The following is a 15,562-nucleotide window of genomic DNA, read 5'->3' on the forward strand; positions in this document are numbered from 1 at the left end:
TTACTTAGGGCTTGTGGTTTATCTGGAAAAGCTAAACATAAGCACACTAAACCAAACCATGGTTTAGCTCAACACAGTGCAGCAACCAAACTAGGGAGGCATGCAGTGACCACAATTTTTTCCTACTGGAGCCCAATTGCTTGTGCATTGCACGTAGTGCGATGTGCATACCAGACCATCATTGTAGATTTTATTGCCTGATCCGAGTGTGAGTTGGTCATAGTCTGGGTCCAGTGGTTTATCTCTGCATAGTTACTGCAAACAATCTAAGATAAAATATTCATTCATTCATCCATTTCTGTTATCTCAGATCAGAGGCCTTGAATATGTGGGAAAGGAACTCCAGGGAAAACTTGCAGTGCAAGTCCTTTTTAAACTTCATTTAGTTATTATCTGAGTGAATTTGGAGAAAAGAGAAAAGAGTCCACAAGATCAAACTGTTGTTAAATACAAATATGTTGGGTATTAAGACCCACTCCAATCCTCTCATATTAGCTGGTATCAAAAGGCTACATATTGTTTTTCCTGTGTGCACTAGATGAGTAATAGTCAAGCAATATTTTATTTGATGTGTCTTACTTAGTTATTTCAAGTTTTACCATATTATTTCAACACAGTGAGTCCTGCTGAGACAGTTTAATTGCTCATGAATTGTTTTTGTTATTTTCAGTTGCCAGAATAACAAAAACCTGTTTTCATAAAACATCCTAAATTTCTTGGCTTAGTTTGAGAAGAAGAAATTCAGAAATTTAAGAATAAAAATGTGGAAACGAAACATAAGCTTAGAAAATAAACCTATGTTTAACTTCAGTTATATTTCCCCCTATTTGCTGCTTTTTTAGAGTAAATGTAATTCATTGTTTTCTTTTCTTTTGCAGTGTATCCGTGGAAGAAAAGCTACTCTAGAAGAACTACAGACTGTTCATTCAGAAGCCCACACCCTGCTTTATGGTACCAACCCTCTGAATAGGCAGAAATTGGACAGCAAGAAACTGTTAGGTACAGCAGGGCTTTTAGTCTTCTCTACATCCTTGAGCATCAATCTATACATCCTGACTCTAGTAATCTCTGCATATAGAGATATGCAAGGGACATGATGATGGTCTACTCCTTTTTATCTGGGTTTCAATCCAAAGTTCTGTGATCTTCATTTGCATTCAAGTCTATATAAGCTGTTGTAGGAGAATGCTTTTTTCCAGGGACCTTTCTCACAGATACACACACACACACACACACACACACAGCACATCCTCCTCCAATGAGGTGAACTGATAAGCTGTTGTATGTTTATCAAGCCTTGTTCATTTGCAAGGGATCTCTGTATGTGTCTTCTGTGTTGCCTAGAAAATCCTAGCCAGATTTTAAATAGTGCTAGCCACATTTAAAACAGAAACAAAAAACTTACAGTGGCAGGCTAAGAACAAAGCAAGCAAATGGGATGTTGAAGGCGTGACTGTGTACCACATTTTAAGAACAAATAGAAATCTTAAGTTATGTTTTAAGAAATGTAAACTAAAACAACTACAATAATTGCTAATAAATCCCTGATCAGATTCCATATTTCCATGCTCCCCAACAAATAATTTAATAATCCTGGAATATCAGGGAAATTAGGCAAATGGTGTGCAAAAAGTCAATTAGAGCACCCTCAAAATGTGATCTGATAATATTTGAAACTTCAAGGTTTATAGCTGGTTGGGCTCCTGGATGCAATTTTGGAAAACCTCACAGAGCCCAGTTGTATGCATGTGAACTTGGAAGTAAGTAGTCCCACTGAGTACAATGGGCTTACTCCTAAGTAAGTATGCGGTATTGGACAATGACAATTTTTTACAAGAATAAAAAATAATTAAGATCAGATAATATAATTTTAGAGACAATTGGCCTTGTCATAGTAACTCATTCAGGTTGGTTTGTTTTTAAGTGATGTGACACACTTGGCTAGTAAGTTAGCCCATTTACACTTCAACCTGTGAGGTATTTGAATTAGTTGTTGTTTAGTCATTTAGTCGTGTCCGACTCTTCGTGACCCCATGGACCAGAGCACGCCAGGCACTTCTGTCTTCCACTGCCTCCCGCAGTTTGGTGAAATTCATGTTCGTAGCTTCGAGAACACCATCCAACCATCTCGTCCTCTGTCGTCGCCTTCTCCTTGTGCCCTCCATCTTTCCCAACATCAGGGTCTTTTCCAGGGAGTCTTCTCTTCTCATGAGGTGGCCAAAGTATTAGAGTCTCAGCTTCAGGACCTGTCCTTCCAGTGAGCACTCAGGGCTGATTTCCTTAAGAATGGATAGGTTTCATCTTCTTGCAGTCCATGGGACTCTCAAGAGTCTCCTCCAGCACCAGAATTCAAAAGCATCAATTCTTTGGCGATCAGCCTTTATGGTCCAGCTCTCACTTCCATACATCACTACTGGGAAAACCATAGCTTTTACTATATGGACCTTTGTTGGCAAGGTGATTTCTCTGCTTTCTAAGATGCTGTCTAGGTTTGTCATTGCTTTTCTCCCAAGAAGCAGGCATCTTTTAATTTTGTGACTGCTGTCACCATCTTCAGTGATCATGGAGCCCAAGAAAGTAAAATCTCTCACTGCCTCCATTTCTTCCCCTTCTATTTGCCAGGAGGTGATGGGACCAGTGGCCATGATCCTAGGTTTTTTGATGTTGAGCTTCAGACCATATTTTGCACTCTCTTTTTTTCATTTGAATTAGCACTCCGGGCCAAAAAATAGCACACTGTGATTTTTTAAAATAGCAACATAGTGCATTTGTTAACAATAGATTGACATTTCAGCAATTATTTAGGAACAGGAAATGATTTTTTTCTGGTGTGATCATAATGGATTGGGAAAAATGGTATAAGGTTTTCTGAACAAGTTGAAAGTAAACACACAATTGCTGCTGCTACAGCTGGGGAAAGGTACACATTAGTGCAGTGGCAAATGATAGAATAATTGACCATTCTCATTTAAATACAGTGGTGCCTCGCAAGACGAAAAGAATCCGTTCCGCGAGTCTCTTCGTCTTGTGGTTTTTTCGTCTTGCGAAGCAATCCCATTAGCGGATTAGCGCTATTAGCAGTTTAAGGGCTATTAACGGCTATTAAAGCCTTAAGGGATTAGCGGATTAGCTGCTAAAAGGCTATTAGCAGCTTAGCGCTTTAGAAAAAAGGGTTGGGGAGCAAAAAAACCCCTCAAAAATCGCAAGACATTTTCGTCTTGCGAAGCAAGCCCATAGCAAATTCGTCTTGCGAAGCGCCTCTGAAAACAGAAAACCCTTTCGTCTTGCGGGTTTTCCGTCTTGCGAGGCATTCATCTTGTGGGGCACCACTGTACCACAATTTTTAACATCTAGCCAATTTTAAGAACAAAGCAATCAGGCCATATCCTCATGGAGATTATTATCTTGGAAATCAGGAAATGTGTGATAATATACTTCATTCTTCTTCATAGGAATTCCTGCATTAGTCGTCTCCCCCCCCCCCCCCATAAAATAGATGTTTCCTATATATGTGCCCTGACATTTTTCCTACATATATTTCCCAATATGCATTGGTTTGCAATTTGCTGATTAGAGGCTTGATAGAGAACCAACTCTGATGCCACTAGTGGTGGGCTTTTCATTGAAAACTGCATGTTTGGTGCATTTGCACATCAAGGTAAGTCATGATGTATGGTTTACCATGAATCCACAGATTGTTTTCACTTTGCTCCTCTCCATTAGTGAGCAGGAGCCATAAAGCACAATGCTTGGCTTATTGTTGCAGGGAACCCAGGGATTGGGGTTGTTTCACTCCAAAGAAACCGCAATGTAAAGTCAAATGTTGTCCTTGGCTTTATCGATCATGATTTATTTGAGCAAAGACAAACCATGATTTCCAGTTCAGATATAACAAGCTGAGGATTATGGTTGGTTGCTCATGCTTGCTCGTGTGGAGGAGTAAATTAGGCATGTTCTGTGTTTGTGGTACATTTGGTGTGTTTGCAATAAACCATTAACCATGGCTTACCATTATATTCAGTTGGAGCCAGAATGATCTGACTATCACATTGGATTTTTGTTTCTGTTAAATTGCTGGTAACATTTTAATACCCTCAGACAGAATGATACGGATATGATTTTCTTTTTCTGAAGTGTCTTCAGAGAATGTGGATGTTCTTGAAATTGCTTTGGAGCCCTGTTCAGAATCGTATATACTTTGAGATGTGCATGGTTTTTTAAAAAACAGATTGAAAATGCATTAAGATGTATGTAAATCAGAGAAAGGTTTTGTAACCATTTCAGGGCACTATTATGCCCTTTAAATAAATACTGCAACCTATAACAAGTCACTAGGATGACACAGAATATATTGGAAGTTAGTTTAGGAGAATCTATTCTAGACTGAAGGTTTATGGAAAACAAAAGTCGACAGGTGTAAGAAAGAGGCAAATGAAGGTGGATGTATACATGCCACACTTAATATTCTGTGAATGGGTAGGTTTCTCCTGCAGCTGACATCAGGTGCATGTTCATGAAATGCTTAGTCTAAAAGCCTGAGAATTGTGCAGTTTCAACAGTTTTTTGCTCTCCTCTTAACTCCCCCAGGCTCTTTAACATCAATGTTTGTCAGGCTCCCTTGTGGTGGCGTTGGGGTAAGTACTCCCCCCCCCCCCCGTGAAAATAATGTGTGTATCTCGTAGGTTAGAGTTCCACTGTGTATAGCTAAAATGATTAAATAACATAGTATTCATCTGTACCACAGACTGCTGCAGAAGTAAGATCTAAAGCAGGGAGAATATCTTTACATGAAATAATTGTGCTGCATCCAGTGGAGTTCCTCCACTGACAGAATGCTCTTTGATCCTGTGAGGCCTGTCACCAGTAGAATCAGCAGAACGGGGAGGTGATTCTTCACCTATGCCCCTTTCACTACCCCCTTTGCTCTTTGGAACATTTTCCTGAAGCCTCTGGAACCCGTGTTGGAGGGTAGGGAACTTAGCTGTGAGGGGGAATCATAAAAAATCTGCTCCCTCTCCATTCCTCGGATGGAAACCCCTCCTGCATCAAAGAGACTTTTATCAACACAAAAGTCACCATTGGATGCAACACAGAATGACTGGTTTCACTAAATAAACACTGATTATTGTAACTAACAGTATAATCGGTTTGAAATTGCTTTGTATTGGTGACACTGCCAACTCTTACCTATTGCACAAAGCCTCCTTCATGGCAGGTTCAGCAGTCTGTTTATCTCTGTATATATCATGTTGGCTGTTCCCTCATCTCTTCCAACTACTGCAGTTATTTGAGACTTTGAGGGAGTGCTTGACATTCTGTCAATGCAGTTTTGTGTAATTATAAACTAAATGCAGGTTAATATTTAATAATATAATAATTTTATTATTTATGCCCCTCCCATCTGAATGAGTTTCCCCAGTCACTCTGGGAAAATCAGTTTAAATCATAGACGGAAGGCCTCTGACCAGAAAACACCTCCCAATAACAACAGACAAATGCCCAGCTTCATTGTGACACAGCACAGAGCCTTTTCTATTATGGTGTCCCAGTTGTGGAACTACTTTTCACTGGAATTATGACAGTCCTTGTTGCCAGCACCTTTTAAACCTTTAAATTTATATTTGTTCCTTTTGTGGACAAATGTGTCTGTTAGCTGTTCTGTTAACATGTCCTGTGAAATTTGCTGACGTTTTATTATGTTGAGATTTTATGGTTTTATTGTTCTATTTTATGGGAATATTTGTGCAGTTAAAACACAACTAGAATGTAGCTAATAATGCTTATTATTAATAATGATGATGGTGGTAATGCTATTTGATAACTACAGTATGCTTTAATATATAAGGCATTTAAATCATTCATTGATTGGGCTAGTTATAAAATACAGAATGAACTGCACTATTTCCAGTTCCAAGAAAGTGCTGGATAACTAATGCACCTGATCATTTGCCATTTCTCTTACTGGGTCCTGCCCTTTGTCTCATCTAGGATGGTAGCATCCCACCAAACCGTGCCTAAGGAGTGTCCTTGTAGTCATCATCTTAAAACAGTTCCCTAATGGATCTCTCTAGACAACAACAAGCAAACAGAGATAGAACGGTGATGTCACTGTTGCAATCCGTCATAAGTCAGGTTGTGATTCACTTCTAGGTCCTAGCGTTGTGGTTTGTTTGATCTCACCTGACAAAAATGCAAGAATTGTGCCATCAGATATTGATGATTAGCACAATTATGATTAAGCGGCTTACACAAGTAACATAACCACAGAATTTAGTACACAAGTCTGTGACTTTGATAAAAAAACTTTACTGATGTGAATCTGTTTTATGTAGGTTGACAGTGATACAATTTGGAATGAGGTCCATTCCTTCAGTGCTGCTCGCCTTGCTGTTGGTTGTGTTATAGAACTTGTTTTTAAAGTGGCTACAGGGGAGCTAAAGGTTAGTATGATGCTAATGATGATTTGCTTATTACTTTGTAGATTTGAGAATAACTTGGTCACGAGGACTGTATTTTATAAATCGTGTGCAAATGTAAACTGTAATCCTTACTGAAATAGTCCCAGATTTCAGCAGCATGCCTAAAATTTAAGAAGCAGCTAAAACATTTTTTTCTGTATTTTAAAAGGTAAAAGAATTTGGTTTTGGTTGGTTGGTTTTCTACCCTTTCCCCCCAGAATCTGTGTACTGGGGGTGGGGGAGAACCCAGCAGAATATGTCACAAACTACATAGCGACTTAGCTACAATTATTTAAATATGGTTGAAATGTATGTGGTTTTGTTTTGGTAGAATGGATTTGCCGTAGTTCGACCTCCTGGTCACCATGCTGAAGAAAGCACACCCATGTGAGTATGTGTTTGTGCTTTGGCTACGTTTACTAGTGTTTTCACAGAACTTAGAGTTGAAAGTTTCAGGGGTGTCTTTTTCACCTGAAAAAACCTCCAAGTCAATACTGAGCTTGTTTTTTTGTTTTGCAGTTTGCATGTATGCTTGTCCTTTTGCATCAGTTCATAGTGTTTCCCATGCGACTTTTTCATACACAGTGGGTAAAACCCAACACCATTCTGTTAACAGAACATCAGGAGCATTCATTTAAATAGAAGAATAAAAGCTCTTTTTTGCTGATTCCTACTTCCTTCAGTAACTCCCTGTAGCTTCTGAAAATCTGTTCCAAAGGTTTAGGAAAACTCTGTAGACTAGCAAGGAAGGTAGTCTTGGGGGACCTATTAAGTTTGTAGCGTTCTCTGTGGCAACAAAAACATTTCACAAGTGGAATGGTACATTGGAATTCACCCAGGTGGTATACCCCAGTCAGAAGTTCAGTGTTCCATTCAGCAGCTCACTAGGCTGGGCGATATCTGGTTTTCAACATTGCAATATATCACAAGCTAAACACCATGACATATTGATATACCACGATGTCTGAAATAAGGATGGAGCCATGTAGAGGAATTGGCTGGCTTCATGGTTTTTCCTGCATTGTGATTTTTGCCAGCACCTGCTCTTGTGATTCGTTGTGCCCTGCATGAGGCAGGGGAGAGCTGAGCTGGCAGAATTAACAGGCGCAGTAGGAATTGAGAGAAACATTAACTGGTTTCACAGTTTTCCCCACATTGTGATCTTTGCATAGTACCCACCCACTCCTCATGATTCCCGATATATTGCCAGGTCAAAAATGATGAAACTGATAACACAATGTAGACTTCAAACTGGTTTTGGACGCCCACCCCTAGTAAGCACCCCATGCCACCTGCAAGGGGGAGACTCTCCAAACTGGGGAGAACTGGAGAAGCGGGAGGACTTTCCTACCTTCTACAACTGCCTCCTAAAGTCATTTATGAGAGCTTGAAGGAGAGGCAGGCTTTAAATAATTAAAAAGTATTTTTACCCAGCTCTTCAGCCAAATAAGGCTCCCAGAGCAGCTTACAAATGTCATTGACTTACAACCAACATTGCAATTTAGAAGACATGACAGAAAAGGGAGGGAGGAGAAAAATGGTATCTCAGACACTATGGTAAGCCCGCAACTTACATGGGGGTTACATTCTGGGGATTGTGCTTAAAGTTAAATCACTTATAGTCAAAATCCATTGGGTTCAGTGGCTGGTGGAATTGCCAGTGTCATTTTCCCCAGAACCCCACCCCCTTTCCGCTCCTTTTTATTTATTTTATTTAATTTTTGCCGAGCCTGTAAAGCTGAATGCGCACAAATTAAATGCGCGTAAGTTGCGGCCTTACTGTATTTCTTTGTTGCAGAGTTCTTGTAATGACCATCTGAAATGGAAATATTTCAAGGAGAAAAGGAGTCAGAAGTTGCTAACCTTTTAGAATCCTGATGGAGAGGCCTTCAGTCCCTGCTTACTCCTTGTCCCACAGCGTGATAGAATGGACTTGTTTCACCTCAGAGTCACTCCTAGAAAGTATCATTGGGTGAAGCCAGATTGACCCCTTGGTTTTGGGGTGCCACAGGGTTCTATTCTGTTTCCAGTGTTATTTACAATCTGTATGAAGCCATTGGAAAGCAGTGTCACCTGTATGATGATGACACCAAGCTCTGTTCCATTGTACCAACTGAGTCAGGCAAGGCTTTGCACATCTTGGACCAGTTCTTGGATGTAGTGGTGGAGAGGATGAGGAACAGTAAGTTGAAACTGATTCCTGGCAAGATGGAGGTCCTGTGGGTATGCAGTTCTCAGGTCCAAGAATTGGGCAGCTGTCTGACTTTAATGGGCCTGAATCGCACTGTGGACTGATGTTAAGCTTGTGCTCTAAGACCCCTAGGTCCTTTTCACATGTTATGGCAAACCAGGTGCCTCCATCTTATATTTGTGCAGCAGGTTTTTCCTGCTGAAGTGTAGAACCTTACATTTATCCTTATTGAAATGGGTCTAGTTCTCCAATCTGTCAAGGTCATCTTGGAACCCAGTTCTGTCTTCCGCAGCATTAGCTACTCCTCACAGTTTGGTGTCATCTGCAAATTTGATGAGCATCCCCTCAATTCCTTCATCCAAGTCATTTATAAAGATGTTGAACAACAACAGGCCCAGGACAGAACCCTGCAGCACCCCACTTGTCACTTTTCCCCAGGATGTGTATTCTAGGACCTTACTGTATATTATTGTTGTAAGCCATGCTGTGCTCTGATCTGGAGGAAGGGTGGGGCATAGAAACTATCAAATAAATAAAATAAAATAAAATAAAAATAAAAGAGGTAAATAAATAAAATAAAAGAGAAATTGAAAAGAAGATTCCAACTAAATGTCAAGAAGAACTTTATGATGGTAAGAGCTCCTTCGGACGGTGGTGGACTCCCCTTCCTTGGAGGTTTTTAAGCAGAGGTTGGATGGCTATCTTGGATGCTTTCGTTAAAATTCCTGCATTGCACTAAATGGCCCTTGGGGTCCCTTCCAAGATTTTATGAGGTGACATCCATTTGGAGTCAGAAGATTACGGTTTTTTGGTTTGGGGTTTTTTCTTTTTCTTTTTGTTCCACTACCAATAATCCCTGAAAGATTACATAACACCATCATCTGACCAAGGGTAATTTCTTTGATGTAGGCCTTATCTACATTGAAGTTATTTGAGTGTGTTTATAAATCTTTGAATTGGATTACTGTAGTTTGCTAAACCAAAGCTGGTCAGCACTATTTCAAAATCATGCAGGTTTTACACCAAGGAAAAAATAGTTTTCTGCAATAAAACTCCTTTGGGTACGTCTGTAATGCTGTCACCATCGTGTTTAAGTAGCGCCCAGTTGCTAGTGATCACTCTGAAGGACAACAAGGGAACAAAATGGCAGCAAGCCAGTATTTTTTTTAACAAGCCCCCCCCCCCCCCATCATCTGAATGCAGTGCTTTAAACCTGAAAGTTGAACATGGAGAGTGTTTGGCACAGATCTAACTACCGTATTTTTCGCCCTATAGGACGCACCGTCCCATAAGGCGCACCTAGTTTTTTTGGGGGGAAATAAAGGGAAAAAATTATTTCCCCCCCAGGCGCGGGGTTGGGGAAGCCCGAGCTTCCCCCGACCCCAGCCCCCAAACAGGCAGCTCTCTGCAAGCCGTGGGAGCCCAGTGCTGGCTCCCGCTGCTAGCAGAGAGGTCCGCGAAGCCTGGACGCGCTGAGCTCAGCGCGCGCAGGCTTCAGCATGCAGGCACCTCTCCGCCAGCAGCGGGAGCGCTCCCGCTGCTAGCAGAGAGGTCCGCGAAGCCTGGACGCGCTGAGCTCAGCGCGCGCAGGCTTCAGCATGCAAGCACCTCCCCGCCAGCAGCGGGAGCGCTCCCGCTGCTAGCGGAGAGGTCCGCGAAGCCTGGACGCGCTGAGCTCAGCGCGCGCAGGCTTCAGCATGCAGGCACCTCCCCGCCAGCAGCGGGAGCGCTCCCGCTGCTAGCGGAGAGGTCCGCGAAGCCTGGACGCGCTGAGCTCAGCGCGCGCAGGCTTCAGCATGCAGGCACCTCTCCGCCAGCAGCGGGAGCGCTCCCGCTGCTAGCGGAGAGGTCCGCGAAGCCTGGACGCGCTGAGCTCAGCGCGCGCAGGTTTCAGCATGCAGGCACCTCTCCGCCAGCAGCGGGAGCGCTCCCGCTGCTAGCGGAGAGGTCCGCGAAGCCTGGACGCGCTGAGCTCAGCGCGCGCAGGCTTCAGCATGCAGGCACCTCTCCGCCAGCAGCGGGAGCGCTCCCGCTGCTAGCGGAGAGGTCCGCGAAGCCTGGACGCGCTGAGCTCAGCGCGCGCAGGCTTCAGCATGCAGGCACCTCTCCGCAAGCAGCGGGAGCGCTCCTGCTGTTTGCGGAGAGGTCCGCGAAGCCTGCATTCGCCCCATAGGACGCACCCAGATTTCCCCTTCATTTTTGGAGGGGAAAAAGTGCGTCCTATAGGGCGAAAAATACGGTAATAGTCTGTGCATTAAATAGTTGGCATTGCCATCTTCATATACATTTCAGTGTCTTATTTTATCTCCTCATTTCAAAGCAACAGCATATGTCATTTTCCTTGGAAAGTGTTTGGTGCTGAAGTTGTCAAGTGTACTTTCCACATATACGTATATAATAATCTATTATCTTTCAGGGGGTTTTGCTATTTTAATTCTGTGGCAATTTCAGCCAAGCTTCTCCAGCAAAGACTGAATGTGAACAAAATACTTATAGTGGATTGGGTGAGTGAAACAGCACTTTTTTTTACACCCCACCCCCTTTCCAATACAGGTACAAAATGCAAGAACTCTGTCAGCAAAAGTGCAGTCATTAAATCTCAATAAAATGTGGGTTTGAATCCTCAAAACGTTTGAGCTCGATTTTCTCCTTTGTTGACAGGAGAGCAAGGCCAACCAAACGTGCATTCCAAGTTGAAGAGCACTTTGCTCTCAGTCAGCACAGGGCTTAATGTCTGGAGCATTTGCAAAATGCTAATAATTATGGGGATGCCCCCTTCTTTCCAGAGCATTATAAGCTTTGGAGGCAAGTTAGGTATCTAGCCCCACCAGGGATCATCTACCTGAAAGTCTCCTCTGTATTTTGCTTTTGTTGTGGAGATATTCAGCAGGACTGGACCAAGAATTTCAGTACAGCACCCTAAAAGGCAGTCTGTTACCCTAGGGAAACCAGGGCCAAAGAAAGCATTCACACATCACACGCTTTCTTTTCTGGCGCATAGGTTCCTATTGTGAAGCACCTCTCCTTTGGAGGACTTGCACTAAGACGTCATTTGAACCTATATATTCTGCTCTTTAAAGGCAGGGGTTGCTGAACTACAGCTCTGATCATTCTAGACCGTGGGCCATGCTGGTTGGGGCTGGCAGGAGTTGGAGTCCAACTACACCTGAAGGGTGTCATGTCTTAAGGGCACTACCCTGAAAAGTGGTAGGCAGGCCTGCTTGCCACTGCATCCACATCTGCACAGGAAAGTTGGAGAGAGAGGAGCCCTTTCAGCCAGTAAAGAATGGTGCACGTTTTACCCAGATCTTCACACTAAACTAATCCCCTTGGTTTCTGCCTAGTTGTTACATCCTAAGGAACACCAGTGATTGATGTTTGAGGGAGGGAGATTGCAGTGGATGGGTTGAACTTCTCTTTATTACATAGAAGGAGAGAGTGCACAGACTTGCCATTCCTCAAACCACCAGCAGCGATTGTATTGGCTTTGCTACTAGTTTTGCTGCCCCAGGAAGTGCTGCTGCAGCAATTTCTGTGGCACTTCATATTTGTTCTCTATCAAGGACATTTGCAGCATGGCAGTTTGGACCTTCCTGCCTATCTGTTATAAGGCACTATTAGATTGGTGTCTTCTGTAGATTCTATCAGGCAGCATGTTCAGTTGTAAATTAATATGAGGGCCAGGTCTACCTATGGCCCTGTTCCCATCCTGCCTGCCACACCACCACTAAACAAGAAAGTGAGACAGCAGTCAAAACACAGGGGGCAGGGCAGGGCGGTGGAGGGCCATGCTAGCAGAGCACATCCAGCATCCCAGTTCAGGTGTTCCCTGGATTTCCCTTGCAGTGTTTTTCAGTCATTTCCAATCTGTTTTCTTGGACTCTTCTCTCAGAGATGCAGAGACCCTTGTCTGAAGGGTACTCACACAAGCAAGGAGTAGCATGGCCATACTTTCACCTGCCCCCATGTTTGTTTGTAGGCATTACATCCTTTATCACTGGAAGAATCAATTCTTACTAGTTTTGATGATGTTACTATACATAGTTGAAATTATGTCAGGGCAGTTCTCTATGTTCAGAAATGCTTACTTGCCAGTCCACCTTTTGCATCTTCTATTTATAGGACTGAAAGTGAGTCCCTTCGCAGTATGCATCTCATGTGACAACCAAGCATAATGCAACAAGCATTGTCACAATCATTTAACCATACATTAGTGTTACTAAAATTGGTGGTATGAAATTGTGCCTTGCTGAGCCTTCCCCCTGCAGGGCTTTGGTAGCATGAACATGAAACGTTGTATTACAGTTAGTGCTAATGTAGACAGCCTCTCATGTTATAAACCTTCTCATATGATATCATCTTTATCCCTGAAGGATGTACACCATGGAAATGGTACTCAGCAGGCTTTCTACAATGATCCTAATGTTCTTTATATTTCACTACATCGCTATGATGATGGAAACTTCTTCCCGGGCAGTGGAGCTCCTGACGAGGTAATAATAATAATAATATTGATATGTGTTCTTACAGCATTTGTTTATAATAATGTTATTGCAATCTTAGAGGTCACTCAAGCAATAATGGATTAGGACTTTCACTACAATTCATATGGGGGTGTGGCAAATATGAATGTGTTGATGCCCTATTCAGACATGTTGTTTGCTTGTAAAGGCACACCAAAAATCACATCTATGCATGCTGCTGTCCTTGAGGCGGGGTGCAAAGCCTTCTGCTTGTGAAGGCTCCCAATGTGATATAGAATCCCTCAGAACTGTATTTCTGAATAATGCAGGCAGCTTCCATGAGTAGAGGAGGCTCCCTGCTTTGAACTCAAGGAGAGTGGCAGTCAGCTGTAGTGATCAGATCAGTCAAGGAGGGCGGCAGTCAGTCTTGGTGAAATGAGCACATGAGCCTAGTGTGCTCGTCTCCCTACTTGCACCCAGCCTTTACACACAAGCAGCACTCTCAGATTCTTGTCTTCAGTCTTTGCAAATATAATTTGGTCTCCCTCCCCACCTCCTACCCCAGCCTCTAGTCCAGGCTTCCTCAACCTCCGCCTTCCAGATGTTTTGAGACTACAATTCCCAGCATCCCTGACCACTGGTCCTGCTAGCTAGGAATCATGGGAGTTGTAGGCCAAAAACATCTGGAGTGCCGAGGTTGAGGAAGCCTGCTCTAGTCACTACAACAGCTAGAGACAAGTATTGCTAATATAGGTAGGCAGGCAAGAGTCACTTTTTTGAACTTTGGTTGGCATTCCTAAAAATAATAGTTGGCATTTAGTATCAATATTTATTTAGCTTTGATTTGTCAGAAGGCCTTGCTTTTTTCTACCAGTAGAGGACACCCATCACCTGAGTTCTTAGATCTGGAAAAGGACAATTCTTACAACACATAGGATTTATACATTGTTTCTAATGAAAGTGAATTATGAACATTTCACAATCCACTCTCTACAAGGTTTTGTTATTTGTACTTACAGGAGGGAGCAGCCTTTCTTGCCCTGTCCTGTCTTTGGCCATTTGCTGATAAAAGTTGTGAATGGAGCTAGTAGTGATGGTTACGAAAAGCATGGAGTTCTTTGATAGTTATACACCTCTGGAATCGGGAAGATCTATTACTCATTGCATTATTTAAGACGTGGAAGTAAGCGGTTGCCCTGTAATATCCTAGTGGTCAAATAAATTATGTACTAAAGAAAAGTAAAACATTGACTCTTATATAACCATGGTCAATTGTATATTCTATCTAGGTAGAAAAAAAAATTAAAGTTTTGCAGAAATTTGCCCAACCCCCACTCCTATAGTGTAAGTTGACAAAGGGAGGTATGGGAAGGCGACCATAAGAATGCGTGGACAGGGTAAAATATGAATGCTCTTTTGACAGAATATGAAAGGTTCATGACTGACCATTTGAGGCTTCAGCAGAGTAGACTGTACATGTGCAAAACAATGAGAATTGGTGCACAGTTTACTTTTTTCTTACACGCAAGAAGTCCTGACAATATTTGGGCCCATGCTTGCATTAAGAAATGTAACATGAACTGAAAGATCACTGATGTGATGAGTAAGGGTTTGTTTGGCTGGAGCAGTATCTTTTCCAGCAGTTATAGTAGCGTGAATCACTGTTGTCTATATACCTTTGATTGCCCAGCTGGTATGCAACATCTGTCCATGACAGTGTGTACCTGATAATGGTTGAGACTGCTTGTGTGTGTGCTGCATGAACAGACGTGGGAATTAGGAACCTGCATGCTTTTATAACATGAAGTGGAACTCATTCCCCCATCCACCAGCCTGCAAAAATCCTGTGCATATTTGCTGTCTCACGTTCTAAGGTAGAAGGTATTTCACTAATTTCCACAATGACCCCCCTCTGCTCTTGCTGCTGCTGTGACACTCAGGGCTAAGCTTAATGCTGTGTCTGAACAGACAAACCACAGGCCCAGGTTAAGCCATAGGCATAGGTAGCATGATGGCAGCAGGACCACCGAAAGAGTGCAGCAGTTTTCATCTCTCCAGGAACCCATGCATTATGTGCACACTGGGCCTCTGTCTCGCTGATGCCATTCCTTACCCTTCACAGGGCACTACTGTATTTTTGTCAGCTCTGGGCAACCAAGTTCAGTCAACCTAAATACAGTGGTACCTCAGGTTACATACGCTTCAGGTTACATACGACTCCACTAACCCAGAAATAGTGCTTCAGGTTAAGAACTTTGCTTCAGGATGAGAACAGAAATCGTGCTGCAGCGGCACGGTAGCAGCAGGAGGCCCCATTAGCTGAAGTGGTGCTTCAGGTTAAGAACAGTTTCAGGTTAAGAACGGACCTCCGGAACGAATTAAGTACTTAACCCGAGGTACCACTGTAGTGCCAAATGCTTGGCTGTACAGCATGAGCTGCAGCTTCATTC

At 42.8% G+C, this 15,562-nt stretch overlaps 1 protein-coding gene across 10 annotated transcripts in view; it reads left to right on the forward strand.

Annotated features, from left to right (window-relative positions):
* HDAC4 (histone deacetylase 4) overlaps positions 1-15,562 on the forward strand; it is a 123,351-nt gene that overhangs the window by 81,716 nt on the left and 26,073 nt on the right. For 9 of the 10 annotated variants that reach the window (XM_083401021.1, XM_083401022.1, XM_083401020.1 and 6 more), the window contains 6 exons: positions 879-999; positions 4,588-4,634; positions 6,333-6,440; positions 6,790-6,845; positions 11,066-11,153; positions 13,023-13,142. In XM_083401021.1, the coding sequence (XP_083257147.1) occupies positions 879-999; positions 4,588-4,634; positions 6,333-6,440; positions 6,790-6,845; positions 11,066-11,153; positions 13,023-13,142 (540 nt within the window). Of the gene's footprint in view, positions 1-878; positions 1,000-4,587; positions 4,635-6,332; positions 6,441-6,789; positions 6,846-11,065; positions 11,154-13,022; positions 13,143-14,131; positions 14,358-15,562 lie in introns of those variants that run through there. The other variant, XM_083401017.1, reaches the window with a different exon arrangement.

The sequence above is a fragment of the Podarcis tiliguerta genome (genome assembly GCF_965153285.1).
Source record: "Podarcis tiliguerta genome assembly, chromosome: 1".
Classification (NCBI taxonomy): domain Eukaryota; kingdom Metazoa; phylum Chordata; class Lepidosauria; order Squamata; family Lacertidae; genus Podarcis; species Podarcis tiliguerta.